This window comes from Neomonachus schauinslandi, chromosome 16, assembly GCF_002201575.2.
Source record: "Neomonachus schauinslandi chromosome 16, ASM220157v2, whole genome shotgun sequence".
Lineage (NCBI taxonomy): Eukaryota > Metazoa > Chordata > Mammalia > Carnivora > Phocidae > Neomonachus > Neomonachus schauinslandi.
Genome location: NC_058418.1, coordinates 4523777 through 4536223, shown reverse-complemented (window position 1 = coordinate 4536223; position 12447 = coordinate 4523777). Strand labels below are relative to the sequence as shown.

Genomic DNA, 12447 nt, shown 5'->3' with positions numbered 1-12447 from the left:
CTAGCAATTAAAATAAGGAGGAAAATATGTATTACCTAAACCTGGGGAAACTAATCTCAAATAATTTGATGTTAAAGGCCACAGAGAAAAAAAATTATTAGTGATATCATCCCACTGCTTTAACAAATACAGGTGACTCTTGACTCTTGAGTAAAACAGGGGTTCAAAGGACCCAACCCCATGCAGTTAAAAATCCACGTAGAAGGTTGACTCCCTAACATTTAATTTCAATAGCCTGCTGTCGACAAAAAACCTTATCAAAAACAGTCAATTAGGGGCGCCTGGGTGGCTCAGTCAGTTAAGCCCCTGCCTTCGCGTCAGGTCATGATCTCAGGGTCCTGAATTGAGCCCTGCATGGGGCTCCCTGCTCAGTGGAGAGCCTGCTTCTCCCTCTCCCTCTCCTGCTCCCCCTGCTTGTTCTCTCTCTCATTAAAAAAAAAAAAAAAAAACCCACAGTCAATTAATATATATTTTGTATATTATATATGATATTCCTACAATAAAGGAAGCTCAAGCAAAGAAAACATTAAGAAAATCAGAAGGAAGAGAAAATACATTTACAGAACTGTACTATAATTAAATCTCACCGTAAGTACACCCACACAGTTCAAAAACCCACGTAGTTCAAGGGTCAAGTATACTTTGTGTTTCTGTCTCTTTACGTACAATGTTGATGAATGTGGGGCAGGCTGAGGTTCGTGTAGGGTAACACTTCTTTCCAGATCAGTGTTAACACATTAAAATCCATTCAGTGTTACTAATTAAAACATATTAATTTCAAATGCACTCGGAAAAAACCACTGCAGTATCACTGTATGATTCTTGTTCAAAATACCCATTACAAGCATTCAAGAACCATTCTTGTTCCTCTGAGATAATGATCTGTGGGTTGTGCTTTTCATACTTTTCAAACTGAGGTTAATTATTGAGTAAAAGTGGATGTATGCTCATTTTACACCCTTTACAGAAGAGTTATCTATACTTTCCTCAGATGTCTATGAAAATCTCTTCATTTCAGTAGGACAGCTAATGTTCTTGACTTCTATTAATTGCTAAAATGAAGATACATCCAGATTTTAATGAATTGCCAGCATATTCTCCTTAATCAGCAACTGGCAAGTTATTTAGGATTTTTTATTCATTTGAGAGAGAGAGTAAATGAGTGAGCAGGAGTGGGGGAGGGATAGAGGGAGAGGGAATCCCTAACAGACTCCACCTCATGACACCGAGATCACAACCTGAGCAGACACCAAGAGTCAGATGCTTAACTGACCGAAACCCCCCGGAAGCTCCCTGGCAAATCTATTTAAAAATCAAAATGTTTCTCTACCTTACTTTATTTTCATCATATTTCTAAAAAGATTTTATCCTTTATTTAGAGAAAGAGCGTGTGAGAGCATTACCAGGGGAGAGCCAGAGGGAGAGGGGGAGAGCGAATCCCTAGCAGACTCTGCTGAGCCCCAACGTGGGGCTCCTTCCTAAGACCCGAAGATCATGACCCAAGCTGAAATGAAGAGATGAATGCTAAGCTGACTAAGCCACCCACGTACACCTCTGTATCTTACTTTAATGTAAATAATGATTCCCTGAACACTTACTTCACCATGATTTATATCACTCTTATACGAGAATATAAAAGCATGATAATGTTGGCTAGCAGATGTCCCTCTGTGAGAGACAGTGACATGAAACTGGGCTCCTCCAACTGATTTTCATTCAAGCAGAGCTACTGGAACCACATTTTAAGGTCTACCTTCCTCCTTCAGACTTGGACCTCACCTCTGTCATCTGCTTCATTCATTCCCACCTACCTGGATGAAAGGCTACTGTCTTCTTTCTCTTCACGTCCCAAGGGTCCTTCTTTTGCTCCAAAAAGGAGACCAAATCAGGCTTTGACACAATGAGACCTGGTTAATGGAAAAACGGAATATAACTATTGCTGGAGATTCTTTCAATCCACTACTGTGCTCAGTAGAGAAGAGAGAACATTGCAGAATTCTAAAAGATGATTTCCCATCCCAGACACTGTTGACCAACAGCCCCTTTAGAACATGCAGGAGTTTCAAATATTCGCATCCTAACTTGCACTTCCAAGTACTACCGATACAATGGTAAGGACGAAAAATTGGAGTTTAGATGTGGGCAGTACCATTTTATGCCCCTCAATATTTAGAATCGCCACTAATCTACAGAAATGATGTTACCTTAAGGAAGGGGAAGCTAAAGCTGAAATGCAAACATCAGGAAGATTTTTGTCTACATCTACAAACCCTTACTTTTGTTACTTAGTGCAGTGCTTTGAATTCCAGTTGTGCATAGAATCATCATCCAAGAGACAGTCTTCAAAGACACATACAAATGTGGTTTGGGAAATCTGGAAGGAGTCATTCTCACCCAGGAAGAGGAGGTGTCCGTAGTTCTCTAACATCACATCCCTGTACAATTCCCGCTGAACGAGGTTCAGGCATCCCCACTCCTCCTGGGAGAATTCTATGGCCACATCCCTGAATGTCAGCAGTGCCTGCAATAAATACCACAGTTACCAAGTGGCCATAGGCAGAGTTTATAATGGTCCCTGAGATCAAAGAGGGAGTTAATGTCACCAGCTAGACTCCCCAACACCTGGCCTTCACTGCCTGATTGTACCCACCAAACTTTATCCCACATTTGACTTAACCTCTTCTTTCCACCTTATCCTTTACTTCAACCAAAACACACCATGGGCAGAGTCTCCTGTGGTGAAAACAGAAACTATCCAATAAAAGGTAATGACTGCCCAGGGGATGTGCTTGGGCTGGCCCAGTTTGAGGCAGAGGGACCAAGGTGTAACCCATGGAGTGATCTACAGTTACCTTTACCTCATTGTAATACTAAAATTCTCCACCTACGGAGAAGCACAAACCTCATTTACCTAATGTGCGAAGTGTTTTGTTAAGGTCCATGTGCAACTTTATGCCCAGCTCTACATAAGATGACAGGCTCCCCTTTCTAAATATCCACCCTACCCCTAAAGAGAAGGAAATCATTTCCCCTTGCTTTTTGAGTCTCTGCTTTGGAAGTTATCCCCTGTAATCTTAGTTCCTACAAATCAAGTTTCTTTTGTGTTACAACCCCACCTGGTGTAGTTTCTATTTGTGACTCAACAAGGAGTCAACTCATATTGGTAGAGTTATATTAGGAGAACTGGTTCTCCTTAGGTGAGTTTCCTGTTATCTGCAGTAAGGTAATTTTTAACACAGTAATATGCTCTCATGTACTGTTTAACTTCGAGGTAAGAGGATGGCAATGATCCACAAAACCATTATACATACTGTGTGTTTATCCAAGAGAAGTTGTAAAATTGAAGGCATCAATGTAGGCATTCACATTATTGAGTACTGTTGTTTATTATCATACAGTGTAAGTTGTGTCTATTTCTTACATGCAAAGTGTTGGTGGGTTACAAATGTATTTATCAAATTCTAATGTGATTAGAATTTCACAACAGTGCATTGGCAATATCATGAAAATGCAGATACTGTTCAACAGTTCTGGGGTGGAATAGGACTCTGCATTTCTAACAAGGCTTTAGCCTATGGGCAAGGAACACATTTATGAATAACGAAGAGGTAGAACTCAGAAGGAAGGAATTCTTGGAGGACTTGGAACTGAATGGGTTTTATAGCAATTGGTTCTAGGTTCCACTAGAATAGCAAGAAAGGGAACAACGAGCCGTTCTGAGCATTTCGTAGTAGATAGCATCTAACAGTTTTTCATAAATTAATAAAAAATAATAATGTCAAAGAGAGTAAACACATTATTCTTATATTTTTTGTGAATATTTTGTCAAATATCCAGGACATCCAGTACATTCAAGGGATCAGGTTTTAACCCAGGTTATGGGTCCCAGAGTCAACTGAAAAGGACACGCAGGTCAACATACTGAGAGTACTCTAAACCAATGTTCATAGCAGGTGTCAAACGTTGACAAGAATGATGGAAACAAAAAGTTATCCACGTGAAATTGATCTATCTTTTTACATTTCATGCACCCATCCATACATTTAGGAAGTAGTTATATACACATTAAAAGTGACAGAGTAGAAAACTGTCACGGTGATTAATTCAAGAACCATTTTCCATGACATGACACTTATAAAAATCACTTTGTGGATGATGATGCTTCTGTTTTTCTGTTCTCACCTTCACTTGATAAACTATCACTTTACCCTTTTGTGTCCTTGAGATTCATTCTTTCATCCTGCCACCAGACAAGAACCTACAACAGTTTGTTCTTCAGAGGCTGCTTTTAGGCAAAGAGCCTTGAGCAATGGAATGCGGAAAGGGGCAGTGCCCCACCTGGCTGAACACCACAAGCCCATCAGGTGACCCACCCTGAAATATCCCTAGGCCCTAACTAACCAATTAACTACTTACAACCAGGTACATTTCCCCAAAATGGGAAGATTCCATCTGTACGAATACCCCCATATCTTTCCCCTTTAATTAACAGCCCCCACTTTCTTGCAGACAGCCCTTCTGCAGTCCTGTCCACAGCTCCCTTGCTCTGGATTCAATGAACTTCTATCTCCTTTGTTCTGCCTCAGGTCAATTCTCACTTCCCCTGCCAACAGCTTCCACCTAATCATTGCCCTACATTTGGGGGCCCCCATCCGATCAAGAGACAGTCCATTTAGGCACCACATCCTTGTGGCTCCTAAACAGTAAATCAGAATGTCAAATTATGAGAATACAGTTGAGTTATACAAACTTCAATCACCTACACTTTCCCTGTCCTGTAATATCTAGTTTATTTTAGATACAGTATCTTTTCCACATTCTAAAGTGTACGACCCCCCCCTTTTTTTTCTCAGAGAATATTCCAAGTTATTTTGGGCCTCATATCCACTGTGTTTATTTATGCATTTTCTTACTCCTAGTCTACATAGAGCTGATAAAGCTTCCAGATGGGACCTAAATAAGACCATCCTCCTTCACTGATATCGCAGGACCAGACCCTTTTCAGCAATAGGAATCTTTAACCCCACACCTTCCCCGTGGATCTGTCACCAAGGGAGTATTTTCAATACTGGTGGGCAGGTCTTTCATTCATTGTGACAACTGTTGATGGCCTACTGGAAGCCAGGTTGGAGAAAAGGGATAGAAGCCTCTGGCTTATAGGGGAGAAGTGTTCTAAAGACCTAATCTTGAGTATCATTTCTGAAAAGGCTTAAAAAATTAGGTGTAAACATAAAGCAGAAACATCAGAACTAGAAAAATCCGTATTTGCAATTTCTAAATGTGAGGAATTTCAGGAGAAAAAGATAACAGGGCCTCTGAACTGAGGCACAAGGCTTACCTGAGAACTGGCCATTTCTTCTTTCACTTCCTCCTTTGGAGTTCTTCCTCAGAAGAGAGTCCAGGAGAAATCACAGCTGCATCAGGAGAAAATGCTTTTAAAGCCACCAACCGAGCCTCTTCACCTGTAAACTGCTCGCCTGCAGGTAGGATTTGGAAATGCAGAAAAGGCCCAATTTCCTAGCCTTTTGTGTCAGGAGCTATTCAGAAACAATGAATTCCTCCTTGGAGACCAATCTTTGAATTTTTCCTTCTCTGCTTTCAGGGCGCCTCCCCAACCAGACACACACAACTTCTGCTGGAGCAGAAAGAAAGAAGAAAAGTGTGACGCATGGACCTGAAGCTTCCAGATTCACGTACAGGAGACCATGTTACTCCTCCTTGAGCCAAAGCCTACACTCAGCTGTCTTCTATTCATGGGAAGCCCTCCAATTAACCCTGGCTGCACCTAGAATCGCCTGGAGCATTTAATTAAAACAACACTGTTGTTCCCACCCACACAGCTTGACAGAATCTGGGCTGGGGGGCACCGGATATGATCCTTTCTTGAAACTCCACACATGATCCTATTGGGAAGCATTTGGGGAGGTGACCAGACAAAAAGCAGTAATTGAGGCTATGGTTGATATTCTGATTTAATCCATGCCTTGTCCACTGATTATAGAGTTTCTGGAGATTTACACTTTCTCCCTCTTTCTGCTACACAGAAGGAGACAATCTTAAAAATGAAGTTTTCCCTTAGAAATGCCAATGCCTCTTACAAAATAACCAGACTAGGTTTCAGAGCTTTTTCTTTGCTGTTTCCTTTCTTTTTTTTTTTTTTTTAAGTTTTTATTTACTTATTTGAGAGAGAGAGAAAACACAAGGAGGGGGAGTAGCAGAGGGAGAGGGAGAAGCTGACTCCCCACTGAGCATGGAACCCATTGCGGGTTCGGTCCCAGGACCCTGGGATCACGACCTGAGCCAAAGACAGGCGCTTAAGCGACTGACCCACCCAGGCACTCCTGTCTGCTCTTTCTCTAAAATACCCAGCGTAGGGGCACCTGGGTGGCTCAGTGGGTTGGGCGGCTGCCTTAGGCTCAGGTCATGATCCTGGAGCCTCCAGATTGAGTCCCGCGTCGGGCTCCCCGCTCAGTGGGGAGTCTGCTTCTTCCTCTGACCCTCTCCCCTCTCATGTTCTCTCTCTCTCTCTCTCTCAAATAAATAAATAAAATCTTTAAAGAAAAAAATTTAAAAAAAACCCCAGCCTAAAGTAAGCCTTATGCTAAAGAGACATATTTTGGGGTGACAAAATGTGCTCCTTCCGTAGGTAAATAATTTTCCAAATTGAATGTACTTTTTAAATTCCCATTTATGTAGAATGTTGTGGTTTGGAGTCAATGGCGAAGAAAGAATTCTTGAGACATCTTTGACGCAAAAAGGTGGTTTTATTAAAGCACAGGGACAGGACCCTCTCCAAGTTGGAAGAGGAATAAAGACAGCACAAGTTTCCAAAGCATTTTGGGAACAAGGCTTCCAGGATGTTGACAGGGCTAGCTATTTTTAGGGAAAAGCTCATTTATTTCTGTTCAGTAAACCCTCAGTCATTAGACACTTCAGATGTATATTGGTGGGCCATATGCTTGGGGGATAATTACTAACACGTATCTTGGGAGGTAGAGATAAAGGAAGTCTCCAAAGAATTTTTTATACGCTAACAAAGACTCACAGGATCCTGGGAGGTAGGGACGTTATTGTAAGGTTGTCTTTTGCCCTTAGCAAAGAGTCAACATCCAAGCAGTTGAGCTCCCACAGGAAGGTCACTCTACCTGTTTCAAGGACTTGGCAATGGGCTGTTGGCAGTAAAGAGGTTTAATTGTTTCTTTTGCCTTTGTTTCCCACATCACCATCAGTAGTAAATGAGAATTCTAATTCAGTATTTTCACTGAAATTTAGCCATTCTAGAAAATAGTCAGTGGTTTCTCACTGTAAAATATGAAGTAGTCTTACTATGGTTCTCCTGGTGACTGAAATTGAAGCCACTTAAAAACATCAAGTTGAACAAAATCAAAATGGCTGCACTAAAACATCCCTGAGGCATGATATTAAACTAAGTTTTTTCTCTTTTGAGAAACCTCCCCTCCTCCCTTATTAGCCCTTTTTTTTTTCCTTTTAAGGAATCTGGTACCACACTGAAAACATGATAAACAAGGCTGGTAGCACAAACACAATTCCTGTCGAAACCAGCTAGATCCTGTTGAAGCGGGAGTGTGAGGTTCTTATCTCACGGAGTCAAAGAATAAATCTCGAGGACAAAGGAGACTGAATAAAGTGATAAGAGTTTTATTAAGCAAGGATACCGAAAAAGCTCTCAAGAGTAAGAGGGGTCCCGACAGGGTTGCCAACGTGGGCCTCCACTGACACTCTTTTATTTAGAACTGACCAGGGAGCTTGTGGCCTTAACATTCCTGTGAAGTCTGGGTTTGTTTGTTTTTTTTTTTTAAAGATTTTATTTATTTTTTAGAGAGCGAGTGAGAGAGAAACAGCATGAGAGGGGAGAGGGTCAGAGGGAGAAGCAGGCTCCCCGCCGAGCCGGGAGCCCGATGTGGGACTCGATCCCAGGATCCCCGGATCATGACCTGAGCCGAAGGCAGACACTTAACCATCTGAGCCACCCAGGCGCCCTGAAGTCTGGGTTTGAGGAAGGGCTGGTGATAACATCTTTAATGGTTCACTTCTTCTTTGGGGCCTGGTTATTCTTTGTTGGTTACAAAGTGACTGCCATAAAAAGACCCCACCTCTGATGCCCAAGGGCAAGATGGTCTGGTTTGTTTCCTTATCCCCGGTTTCCTTGTGCCTGAGCATTTTTGGGATTTCTGTGAGCCTGATCATGTAGCCCCATACCTATCGCTCCCTACCCAGCCCCACATGTCTCTTAACTCAATGAGACCCTTCAGATGTGTATCAGTGGGACAGGTATTTGGAGGATGATTGCCAACATGTATCTTAGGGGGAGGGGGAGCAGGAGATAAAGAAGTTTCCAAAGGGGGCGCCTGGGTGGCTCAGTTGGTTAAGCGACTGCCTTCGGCTCAGGTCATGATCCTGGAGTCCCTGGATCGAGTCCTGCATCGGGCTCCCTGCTCGGCGGGGAGTCTGCTTCTCCCTCTGACCCTCCTCCCTCTCATGCTCTCTGTCTCTCATTGTCTCTCTAGCAAATAAATAAAATCTTAAAAAAAAAAAAAGAAGTTTCCAAAGGAATTTTTATATGTTAAAGTAGACTTACAGGATCCTGGGGGTCAGGCTAAGATGACCTTTTGCCCTTAGTAAAGTGTTAACATCCAGGCAGTTGAATACCTGAGGAATGTAACTCTGCCCACTTCAAAGACTTGTCAACGTGCTGCAAGTAGTAAGGAAATTTAATAATTTTTCTTTTGTCTTTGTTTCCCACGTCACTGTATTTCCCTACAAAACCCCCGGCCCTTCCTCTGAGTGGCTTGCAGTTTTGAAGGCCCTAAACTGCTGCACCCTCTCGCAAAGCAAGAAAGGTACTGTTCTTCTTTATCCCAAACTCTGCCTTTGCATTCTGTTTTGGCTTTGAAGCACGGAGGTCATTTTTGGCCAACAAAATGAAAGTGTAGGAGAGGAAAACATTTTTCTTCATCTGTTTTCAATTCTTTGTCCTTTTTTTTTAAGATTTTATTTATTTATTTATTTGAGAGAGTGAGTGAGTGAGTGAGAGAGAGAGAGAACACAAGCAGGGGAGTGGCAGAGGGAGAGGGAGAAGCAGACTCCCCACAGAGCAGGGAGCCCAACATGGGGCTCGATCCCAGGACCCTGAGATCATGACCTGAGCCGAAGGCAGATGCTTAATCGACTGAGCCACCCAGGTGCCCCATAATTCTTTGTCCTTCTAATAATTAAGCAGACACAAGACAGGTTCACAAGAGGAAAAAAAAATTCTTAATATGGGAATCTCAAAGATACTGAGTAAGGGACAGGTGGGGCTAGGTAGGAAGAGATAGGTAGGCGGCTACACGACCAGGCTCACAGAAATCCTAGATGTGTAGAAATACTGAGGTGTAAAGAAACCAGAGATAAGAGAACATAACCAGACCATCGTGTTTGTCTTAAACGTCAGAGATGATATATTCAAAAGAGAAGTAATCACCGTGCTATCAGTAGTAGAGAATTTAAAAAGATTTAAGTTCTCTGGTCAGTTTTCAATAAAATCTTAAAAAAGAAAAAATAAATAAAAGACCAACCATAAAAGCCTTTAGTGGTAACCCATTCAGGACCCCTCTCACTCTAGAGAGCTTTCTCTTTCTGTTCTCACCTTCACTTAATAAACTTTCACTTCACCCTTTCGTGTCCATGAGATTCATTCCTTGACTCCCTGAGACAAGAACCCTGCAACAATATGAGACTCAAAGACAGGTGATTGAAAGATAGGTGATTGATGCTTACATGCCCTTGTGACTCAAGGAGAAGGGGCTAGGGATTTAGAATTTCAGAAAGGAGGAAGTATATTCACAGGAAAAAGGAAAGAGCAAATGTTTGTCAAACAAATGTTTGCCACACCAGGCAGGCCGCTCTTTATACAAGGTTCATCCCTGGGGGGCGGCTGGGGGTCTCAGTCGTTTAGGCATCTGCCTACAGCTGGGGTCACGATCTCAGGGTCTTGGAATTGAGCCCCACATTGAGCCCCACATCAGGCTCTCTGCTCAGCAGGGAGTCTACTTCTCCCTCTGCCCCTAACCCCACTCATGCTCTCTCTCTCTCTCAAATAAATAAAGTCTAAAAAAAAAAGTTCATCTCTGGTATTAGCTCTTTTCCTGGCAAAGGTACCTCATCTAATATATTCTTGTACATATATCAGCCTCCAAAAAGAAGGAAATCCTTCCATTTGCAGCAACAGAATAATCCTAGAGGACATTCTGTTAAGTTAAATAAGCCACACACAGAAAAACTGATACTGTATGAAATCACATATATACAGAATCTAAAAAAAGGCAAAATTATAAAAGATTAGCATGTCTGTTCCCAGGGGCTGAGGACGGGGGGAATGTTCAGATGTTGGTCAAATGGTGAAATGGTTCATGATGCAGGATGCATAAGCTAACTGAATGTTTAATGTACAGCATGGTGACTGTAGTTAATAGGAGTGTATTGTACACTTCAGATTTGCTAGAAGAGGCTATCTTAAGTGTTCTCACCACACACACACACAGATCTTAACTATGGCAGGTGAAGGATGTGTTTATTCCATTGACTGCAGTAATTATTTTGTAACCACACCTGGCTCCAGTGGTCCCACACCTAGTTCAGCCACTCACGGCTGACAAAATCCAAAGGCAAGAAAGACGACTTTGGCTGCCTCAGGTTTGACCTCAGACTTTCCCGCTGAGTTCCTTCCAGCTTGTCTCCTGGCTCAGCAGGAAGACCCTGAGGCCAAAGCATCCCCTGAAGGGAACTGAAGCTACTCCGTCAAGCAACCCGGACTGCCCCGAGCCAGAAAGACCCCACCCCCATGGACTCCCAGACAAGGACAGATTTGACCTTGGCTGCCTGCCTGCAGGTACCCCCTCACTTTTGCCCCCCCCCAATTTTTCTTATATAAACCTGGAAATATTTCCAGCACTTTGGAGACAGTCTTTGAGACATTACCTGGCTGTCTTCCCGGTGTGGGCCTCCCTGAAAGAACTTCCTCTCTTGTCTACCCGCCCCCACCCGGCAATGTGTCTTTCTGCCTTGGATTTTGTCAGCAGTGAGTGGCCAAACCTGGTCCGTTTGGGACCCCAGGAGCCACGGGCTCTTGTACCCCTCCCTGCGCCCTGGCCAACAGCAAACAGATGAGTGGTAATGAGGAGGGAGCAGAAGCCTGGCTGAAGACAAAGCATAAGCGGACACCCTGCAACCTCCCCCCACCTCTCACTCCTGGGTGGGACCTGTGTGACATTCTTTCAGGAAGTTTCCAACTATCTTAATGTTAATGCCTTACTAGAGGGGTAAACAACCTTAACTTGACAATGGCAAGGTCTCCTTGCCTGTGAGTCTTCTTTAATATACAAAAATCCTTTTGAAACCTCCATTTCCCTTACCTTCCCCAACCCCATAGTATATAATCAGCCACCCCTCACAAGCCTGGGGCAGCAGCTCTTTTTGCCCATGGGTCCTGTCCCTGTGCTTTAATAACCTCCATTTTACACCAAAGATGTCTCAAGAATTCTTTCTTAGTCATTGGCTTCGGACTCCACGCCACTGAACCTCACCTATATTCCAAAACCCCATCAGCAGCAAAACAAGAAAGGAATTTACTTCAGGAAGGCCACCACAGAGAAGGCGGTTTGACCTTGAGCAACAGCTCAAAGATGGTCTCCAAATTGCTGAATGTGCTTCCAGATCTGGATAAAGAAAATACAGGACAAAGGGTGGTGATACATACAGGTGGGAGGTAGAGGTCAGGCCGGTCACTGTATTGGTGTTAGGCATATGGGGTCTTGCTGGCTCAGGGCAGGCCCTGTTGTTTGACAGTGTAGTTTCCTTTCCCTTCCTGGAATGCTTTGCCTACTGGGCCTTCCGCCCGAGCTAAAAGATAAGCTAGCAAGAAGAACGGAATCCATTACAAAGTAGAGACTTAAGGTCGAAATGGAGACAGCTGAGAAGTACTACCTGGTCCTCTTTCCATTTCACAATATATATGTATATTTACTCTTTAAAACCTGGGTGACTGCTAGATATTCAGAAATGGAAAACGGGGTGCTGAATGGGTTGGCTCTTGGAGCTGTCATGGAACAAGAATGCCCTGTTCCCTTTTTGGGGAGTAAGAATTCCTGTCCCTTACAAGGTCGTCCTAGCTGTGCTAAGAATTAAATTGACATGAGACAGATTAACAAGCGAGAATAAAATTTAATAGCACACATATGGGGAATCCACAAACACATGCAAATCCCAAAGTCAGGCAGGCAAAATTAGGTATGTATGTCATCCCGGAACCAAGAAGAAGGGAGTAGGAGTGTGGGATTTCAAGATAAAGAAATGCAATTGACAAGGTAATAAGGAGAAGAGCAGGTGTTTGGTGAAGAGGTTCCAGACAGCTGCCCCCACTCCCCGCCAGAATGTGCCACTTTGGTG

The 12447-nt window shown here is 43.1% G+C and overlaps 1 protein-coding gene across 1 annotated transcript; it reads right to left on the bottom strand.

Moving 5' to 3' along the window:
* Positions 1-1797: 1797 nt before the first annotated feature.
* On the bottom strand, positions 1798-5359 carry LOC110573777 (putative protein ZNF720). The gene is made up of 3 exons (XM_021682401.1): positions 5339-5359; positions 2395-2521; positions 1798-1907 (listed from the first exon to the last, which is right to left on the bottom strand). Exons 1-3 carry the CDS (start codon positions 5351-5353, stop codon positions 1798-1800), a joined length of 252 nt encoding a protein of 83 aa, XP_021538076.1. The 5' UTR covers positions 5354-5359.
* Positions 5360-12447: the final 7088 nt, after the last annotated feature.

What these genes read in the sequence shown, in the direction of transcription:
- LOC110573777 (XM_021682401.1), bottom strand. An exon ending in CGGACACCTCCTCTTCCTGG is followed by an intron (nt 1,908 to 2,394) that starts GTGAGAATGACT and finishes TCCATTAACCAG; the next exon opens with GTCTCATTGTGTCAAAGCCT.